General features: G+C 36.9%; 3 protein-coding genes across 3 annotated transcripts; 1 reads left to right on the forward strand and 2 right to left on the reverse strand.

Moving 5' to 3' along the window:
- Positions 1–337: 337 nt before the first annotated feature.
- LOC133177819 (histone H1-delta-like) lies at positions 338–925 on the reverse strand. The gene has a single exon (XM_061312705.1). It carries the CDS (start codon positions 923–925, stop codon positions 338–340), a length of 588 nt encoding a protein of 195 aa, XP_061168689.1.
- Positions 926–3,110: 2,185 nt separating this feature from the next.
- LOC133177828 (histone H2A) lies at positions 3,111–3,488 on the reverse strand. The gene has a single exon (XM_061312713.1). It carries the CDS (start codon positions 3,486–3,488, stop codon positions 3,111–3,113), a length of 378 nt encoding a protein of 125 aa, XP_061168697.1.
- Positions 3,489–3,743: 255 nt separating this feature from the next.
- On the forward strand, positions 3,744–4,115 carry LOC133177821 (histone H2B-like). Its single transcript, XM_061312706.1, has one exon. The coding sequence runs from the start codon at positions 3,744–3,746 to the stop codon at positions 4,113–4,115; it is 372 nt and encodes a 123-aa protein (XP_061168690.1).
- Positions 4,116–8,539: the final 4,424 nt, after the last annotated feature.

The raw sequence follows: 8,539 nt of genomic DNA on the forward strand, positions 1-8,539 counted from the left end.
TACTAGAATGATAACACTAATAATAATGGCCATATAGTTTGCGTAGGCGTTGTGATGTGGAAAAAGTAAAATTTTATTTACTTGAGGGAGGGTATGTAAACAAAATAAAAACTGACTTTTGTTTCTTCTTCTTCTCAGAAACAGCATGTTAATATTATCATGACTTTGTAATTTGCTTCCAGTCGAAGACAAATAAACTATGTGTAATAGGTAAGTGTACTTCTTGTTTATTCATTTTGTGTTTCCATTAGTACATGTATGTAATAGAGGCATCTTTTCTAAAAATGTTGGTAGCCCTGAAAAGGGCTTTTGTAATTGGTTTAAGACAATTGGCAGCCTACGCCTTGGTGGCTTTCTTTGGGGTTTTTGACTTCTTGGCTGTGGCTTTCTTGGGCGCTTTGGTTTTCGTAGGCTTTGGAGCTGCCTTGGCTTTCTTGGGAGACTTAGTAGCTGCTTTCTTCTTGGGAGACTCGGCCTTCTTGGGTGCTGCAGGTTTCTTAACAGCCTTTTTCTTTTCTGTTGGCTTTTTCTCCCCGGTTGTCTTCTTGGGTTTGGTCGTTTTCTTGGGCTTGGCAGCCTTAGGTTTGGTGACTTTTTTGGTCTTGGGTTTCTTCTCCGTCTTGGGCTTCTCTCCCAGCTTGAAGGAACCACTGGCACCTGTACCCTTGGCCTGTTTGAGAACTCCCTTCTTGACTCCGTTCTTGAGGGCCATCTTCAGATGGGTGTTGACACTAGAGGCGTCATTACCGACTTTGTAGTTGCCCATGATGTACTTGAGAATAGCTTGTCTCGAGGAACCTCCGCGCTCCTTCAGGGCAGCCACAGCAGCGCTGATCATCTCGATGTACTTGGGATGGGCGGGGACCGTCTTGGGTTTGGAAACCTTCTTCTTGGCGGGGGATTTTGCTGGTGCGGCGTCTGCCATAATTTTTTTGTCCTGTTTTCTACAACTGATGTGAACGACGTTATCGACGATAAGGAAATGAATGAAATCACCTCCGCCGATGGCCTTATTTGAGTGGCGGCGAGCGCGGACCTCCGTGAAAACTCCCCAATTGTCGACAGCGTAGAGGATTGAACTCGTCCAACTTTGTGTTTCAATACCTGTAATTTTTCCGATATTGTCCTCCCAATTTTACTTAATTTTCTCAAATATGTCACTGTGCGTTTTCTTGAAATATTTTCCTACATAACTGTTTCCGTTTAAGGTTCTTAATCTGTCATTTTAAAGGAGGAATTGTCTGTTGATTCTGAAAATGCGCTGTTCCCTGGAGCCCAGAAGCGACTAATTTTGATTAAAACACGAAAACAAGAGGAATAGAACACGAGTAAGGGATTGAAGTACTTACTACATTGCTATGCGATAAAACATACATGTACATTTCTTTCAATTGTCTTATATGTTACTTAAAATCCGAATGAAAATGCAAACATTCGGCACAAACACGCGCACAATGGATAGTGATGTGTGCCTTGCATTTCATATGAAATGGAGAGAAAAAAAACAAAACAAAAACAAAACAACAAAAAAAAAAACAAACAAACAAACAAACAAAAGGGTCATATGAAGAGAAATCACGGAATCTCACAAATTGTTGAATGTTCAAATATATATCTAATATACTTTCTAGATCAGTGGATGTTCACCCCCTTAAAGGGACAACATATAATTTCTTTTCGAATATTTAAATACATGACACCTACTTTATAATTATAACACCGAGGACACCGGGAAGATCCAGACCGTACGTAACGTACCACATTCGGTGGTACAACGTCTGAATTTCTCAGTATAATTATATCATAAGAATATACATAACTGACATCCTTGTAAATTACATGAAAAAAAAAAAAAATCACATAAAAAGGGCGTGTATTTAATAATTGTAGAACACTCACTTAATTAGTAGTTATACATAAGAGAGAGACAGAGAGAGACGAACAAGGCGAATCATGGGAGTAGCTTATTCATTGATATTAATTTGTTTCTTGTAATTTACACACACAAATAATTGAGTACATGTAAATAAACAGAATGTGGTCAAAAGCCAATGTATTTAAAATCTATATCTTTCAAGTTGAACAAGACAACCAGTATATAATACAAGACAATACAATACATTGATACAAGCATCAAATTGGTTGCACACTTTCCACGTGCAGATCATGATTCCCTGCATCTATATGTCACGTGACGATGCAGATGTGCTGCACGGCGCAGTGATGGACATCGCAATAAATGTAAAGTGTTAAAAAAAATGTCGTTTAGTCATTCGCATCGGTAAGTCTATTCGAAAGAAAATTTACTACCAGTGTTTAATTGTGTTAGTACTGTAAGTATCCGGAAACTGGCATCGAGTTGCTTTTATTCACTCTTATTATGGGAAGCACACTTTTTTGAATAAGAACATTCAAGACATAATATAAACCACATCTTCTTATTCTTATGAGATTCTTATATTCATCACTTTTATCTATTTTATCAATTAGGAATTTTGTCTAAATAATCATCATATAAAACAATAGCGAGGGGGAAAAAAAAGAAGAAGAAACATTAAGGATTTAACTGGAGTTACAGATCTTTTGAATATGTTAATAAAATAATGATCATATTTAAAAATATTTGTATTAAAGGAAAAAATTGAAAGTTAGATCGCCATGTTAGATGATTTCCGCAGTTTCTAGTCTTAATTGGTCAATGAAATGGGTTTTTTTTTTCTTTTCTTATCTCTTTGTTGAGTGAGCATTCAAGTAATAAGTGAGAATTCAACATTTGTACGCAGGCCTATAAGGTTTGGATTCAACTGCCTATAACGAGAAAGAAAAAACGTACATATACGAATATACATGCGAGTCAATTTTTAAATTTATTGCTTTTGTTATTGACTTAATACATTTATTTATCATTAAATATATAACACTTTCTTTGATGTTTGATCTCTGTTCTGTGTTGAAAATTATTGAATTCGTGTGTTTCTATTATTTTCTAGCTATAATAATTGTTTACGTTTCAACTCGTTTGTAATGTAGGTATCTTTTCGAAAAGCTTATGTGGCCGTGAAAACGGCCGTTTGGTTTTGTGCTGCACACAACACAACTATAGGATCTTTTTACTTGGCGGCTTTCTGTGTCTTTTTGGGAAGGAGCACCGCTTGGATGTTGGGCAGGACACCACCCTGCGCGATGGTCACGCCGGACAGGAGTTTGTTCAATTCTTCGTCGTTGCGGATGGCCAGCTGCAGATGACGGGGAATGATTCTGGTCTTTTTGTTGTCGCGGGCAGCGTTGCCTGCCAACTCCAAGACTTCTGCGGCCAAGTACTCAAGAACGGCAGCCAAGTACACGGGAGCGCCTGCTCCCACTCTCTCGGCGTAGTTGCCCTTTCTCAGCAGACGGTGAATACGACCCACGGGGAACTGCAGTCCGGCGCGGGAAGAACGGCTCTTGGCCTTCCCCTTCACTTTGCCTCCTTTGCCACGTCCAGACATTCTTAACGGTTATGTTCTTTCGTGTACAGTCAACGAATAATCCAGCGACGCCCGCACGCACCAATTTAAACAACCAAGCGGATCCAACGGTGCAGCCAATTAACGCGTCGCTCTGTTGTGCCTTTAGGTGAAATCCGAACAAGTAATGTTTTCTCGGAGGTCCGTAACAAGCTTCTCCTCCTACTCGCATATAAATAGTAAATTTTACCATTTCACTTTATTCATCTCTTCAGTTTGACCTGTCAACTTGAGATCATGCCACCCAAAGTCGGATCCAAAGGCGCCAAGAAAGCAGTCACCAAGGCCAAGACACCGAGGAGCACAGACAAGAAAAGGAGGAAGAGGAGGAGGGAATCTTATGCCATTTACATCTACAAAGTCCTAAAGCAGGTGCACCCTGACACTGGTGTTTCCAGCAAGGCCATGAGCATAATGAACTCCTTCGTCAACGATATCTTTGAGAGAATCGCTGCCGAAGCCTCTCGTTTGGCCCACTACAACAAGCGATCTACAATCACAAGCAGAGAGGTCCAGACTGCTGTCCGTCTCCTTCTGCCCGGTGAACTGGCCAAGCACGCCGTATCTGAGGGCACCAAAGCCGTCACCAAGTACACCAGCAGCAAATAATCTCATTTTGCAAGTACACACACCAAACGGCCCTTTTAAGGGCCAACTAATTTTTTAGAAAAGATACCTTCATATTACATGCGTTATTGAGACACAAATAATATGTACGAGTGTTACAATGTGAATGCATGTGCTCGTAAAAGTGGCAAACGTATAAAAATCCCACATTGTTTACAACTGATTATAATAACAGAAGTAGGATAAATAAAGAAATACAAGTAGGTATTATTATATGAATGAGAGCCAAATTTTATTCACAAATAACTTGAATGTACAACCAAGCATATATCTGAAATAACTGTATCTTCAAATATAAATAAAATACAAGCATGCGAGGTCCATCTGATGTACACAAAATCCTGGTTCATTTGTCCTCTGTATACTGAATTAATTATCAGCGTACATTATATAATTGATAATAAAGTATCTCAATTCAGCTAATATCAATGAAACAGATAAATAAATTCAAGACCCCCCCCCCCTCCCCTTTCTTTGACATTGACATATTGGAATTTTCAATCAGTAATTATACATCAATAAAAGTGCAATGACCAAAATGCGATAATTATACATTGACAATTAATTGTCTAACATTAGTCATAATTGTTAAACAAGAAAAAAAAGCATGTCACTCAGCGCCAGTTGGTACCTGTCATTGTCGGTAGATCGATCCCTCAAAATAATACTCAAGACAGCAGCATTATTATTTTAATATATGATTATAATAATAAAAAAAAATTAAATAATATATACTGTTTGTGTGTGTTTATTCAATATTTCTTGTCCAAACCTAAATTCAATACATATTTGTTGCTCTGTATATAGTTTTGAGGAAATATTACGACATAAAGGGTCTTACTCTGTTATTGTTGTGTATTTATTTTACCACTTACAACCATTCTGTATTCAACTTTGTACAGTGAATATCTGTATAACAAGTACTCAGTAAGTAAATGTCTGTCTTAACGATGTTTTAGAGGCATCTTTTCGAAAAATTTGGGTGGCCGTGATAACGGCCGTTTGTGTTTGTTTTAAACTTCTGTCTTGACTGTCAAACTGAATTCTTTAGCCTCCAAATCCGTACAGGGTGCGTCCTTGGCGTTTCAAGGCGTAGACCACGTCCATAGCTGTGACGGTCTTTCTCTTGGCATGCTCCGTGTAGGTTACAGCATCTCGGATCACGTTCTCCAAGAAAACCTTAAGAACTCCACGAGTTTCCTCGTAGATGAGACCGGAAATACGTTTGACACCACCACGGCGAGCAAGACGGCGTATGGCTGGCTTGGTGATACCCTGGATGTTGTCTCTCAAGACTTTTCTGTGTCGCTTAGCGCCTCCTTTTCCAAGACCTTTTCCTCCTTTGCCACGTCCAGACATGTTATAAGTTCAGTCAGTAGTACTGTTCTGATGAACTGATCATGCGTAATTGCCTAATTTATAGTCCAAATTGAGGACCCGTGAGAGCGCACGATGCTTTGAAAAGTTCGGAACGTTACCAAAGCGGTATTGTGACAAGCTTTACGATTGGTCAGCTTGGCATGATGGGAATGTTTACATTTCTTGCCCCACAGGAATTTTAACCACATTTAATTAATTTTGATTCTTTAATTTCTTCACATATAGGCAAGTTTATGTTCAATTTATTCACCTAAACCAAAATATTGGTACGTGGAGGTACATATATACATTTTATACAAACTGGTATACAAAACAACAACAAAAAAAAAAAAAAAAAAAAACATGACAGAAAATGAATAAAAATGATAAAGAGAGAGAGGGGAATTATATCAAGCAGGACAGACAGCATCATAATTTTTTAGGATAAACATACACAATTTTTTGTTTTGTTGTTGTTATTTTTTTTATTTCAGTATTTTTTGCTTTGAGTTTAACAAAATAAATACCGTTGTTGCCGAATGATAATTAAAACGTGGGTGGGTGGGTGGGGATTAAGTTATTCAAAGGAAAGGGGTGTGACAGATAACACCGAAATAATACAAAATGTAGAAGCTGAATGAAACTTTTGATTCTCATTCATTTATGATATCTAGTTATAGATGTGATCATTTATTTGATTTCCTCTTTTCTCAGTTAATTTTCAAAGGCAACTTTAAGCAGTGACCAAACCGGCTTTATAAATGAGCCTTTTTCATTTTATTACACGCCACGTTAGAACGAATATCGTTATATTTGACGTTGTTTAGAAATCAATAAAAATCATACTTTGAATATAAATGAAATACGGAATTGCAGTTCTGAAATGCATGTACTCGCATATGTGCATAGCTGTAGAACTAATGAGATAAAGTTGTAATACTGTTATTATTTTTTGCTTCGACACATTCCATCATATTCTATTTAAATAATTGTGCTATTTTCTAATTTATTTCGCAAAATTCTTGAATGTATTCTAGAGGGGCAGGTTGATGGACTTGTACAAAATATAGTTTCAAGATGTGTAGACAACTTCTACAACAAATTGATGATGACAATAGTACTATGAAATTGTCTAGCATTGTGCTCTTTCATAATTTATGTAATTATATATATGCAAGGCACAGATATATTCACTGAAGGATGTATTGTGTCTCAACATTTTTTTTTTTTTTTTTTTTTTTTTTTTTTTTCCAATTTGGGGGCATTGTTCGCTGAATTTGATAAAATTTATTAATTTCGGCCAAATAATTCAACATTATTTTCAGAGATGTTTCAACGTCTGAACAGAAGGCATCTTTTCGAAGAATGTAGGTGGCCGTGAAAACGGCCGTTTGCTTTAGGACTTGAAATACAGCTTAAAATTAAGCACGCTCTCCACGAATACGTCTGGCCAGCTGGATGTCTTTGGGCATGATGGTTACTCTCTTGGCGTGAATGGCGCACAGGTTGGTGTCCTCAAAGAGACCAACAAGGTAAGCTTCGCTTGCTTCCTGTAAAGCCATGACAGCTGAACTCTGGAAACGCAAGTCGGTCTTAAAATCCTGAGCGATTTCCCGGACCAAGCGCTGGAATGGCAGCTTCCTGATGAGAAGCTCAGTGCTCTTCTGGTATCTCCGAATTTCACGGAGGGCGACAGTTCCTGGCCTGTATCTATGCGGTTTCTTAACGCCACCCGTGGCTGGTGCGCTTTTACGAGCAGCTTTGGTAGCGAGCTGTTTTCTGGGGGCCTTGCCTCCTGTAGATTTTCGTGCCGTCTGCTTGGTACGTGCCATGCTATCTCCTCAGATTATTCAAACTCGAATGAATGAAGTGGCAGTGTTGCGCCGTGAACTTATATATCTTTGTAAGCTCAAGTTGAAAATCGCTGCGGTCTACCAGTCGGCTTAGTCGATTGGCTGGTGCCCGCAGTAACACTCGCTACGATTAGTCAGGTGAACGAGATGACCATTGGCTACGTCTGTAGGTAGTTTCAATCCACAGAATTGCCCCAAAAGAAAAAGAAAATCAAGTCGGTTTTTGACACATGATTTCACTGCAGATACATATAGTCAAATATTTTTTTTTTAAATATATATATGGTGAATAATGGGGATGAATGTAACGTCAATTGAATAGAAAATAGAATTATTTATTATATATATATACATATATTTTCAATTCGTTATTGAAGCAAAATGCATTTTCGAAAAATATATATTATATATTTCTTGTCATTATTTCCTCCTACCATTATCTGAACAAGCCCAGTAATATTACTAAGTATCATGATACTTGCAGATAATCAGAATGGTGCATATAGGATGAACAGGAATTACCCTGTTGCAAAAACAAGAACAAAACAAATAATACAAATAAATGAATAATTAATTAAATGAATGAATAATTAAATAAATGAATGAATGAATAAATGAAAAGAATAAATAAATGAAACGAATAAGAATGTATGTATCTGTCTTTCAATAGGTACGCATGAACTTTTATTCCATTCGTTCCACATTTGATTCCAAATAAAGTGGGGGGGAAAAAAAAGAAAAAAAAATATTAACAATAATAATAATAATAATAAATAAATAAATAAAATAAATTAATAAATAAAATTAAATAAAATAAAGAAAATTAATAATAATAATAAAACTTCAAAAAAAAGAAAAGAAAAAAAAATACTAGAATGATAACACTAATAATAATGGCCATATAGTTTGCGTAGGCGTTGTGATGTGGAAAAAGTAAAATTTTATTTACTTGAGGGAGGGTATGTAAACAAAATAAAAACTGACTTTTGTTTCTTCTTCTTCTCAGAAACAGCATGTTAATATTATCATGACTTTGTAATTTGCTTCCAGTCGAAGACAAATAAACTATGTGTAATAGGTAAGTGTACTTCTTGTTTATTCATTTTGTGTTTCCATTAGTACATGTATGTAATAGAGGCATCTTTTCTAAAAATGTTGGTAGCCCTGAAAAGGGCTTTTGTAATTGGTTTAAGA

The sequence above is a fragment of the Saccostrea echinata genome, unplaced genomic scaffold (assembly GCF_033153115.1).
Source record: "Saccostrea echinata isolate AGI-Se365-2 ecotype Australia unplaced genomic scaffold, CSIRO_AGI_Sech_v1 ptg000254l, whole genome shotgun sequence".
Classification (NCBI taxonomy): Eukaryota; Metazoa; Mollusca; class Bivalvia; order Ostreida; family Ostreidae; genus Saccostrea; species Saccostrea echinata.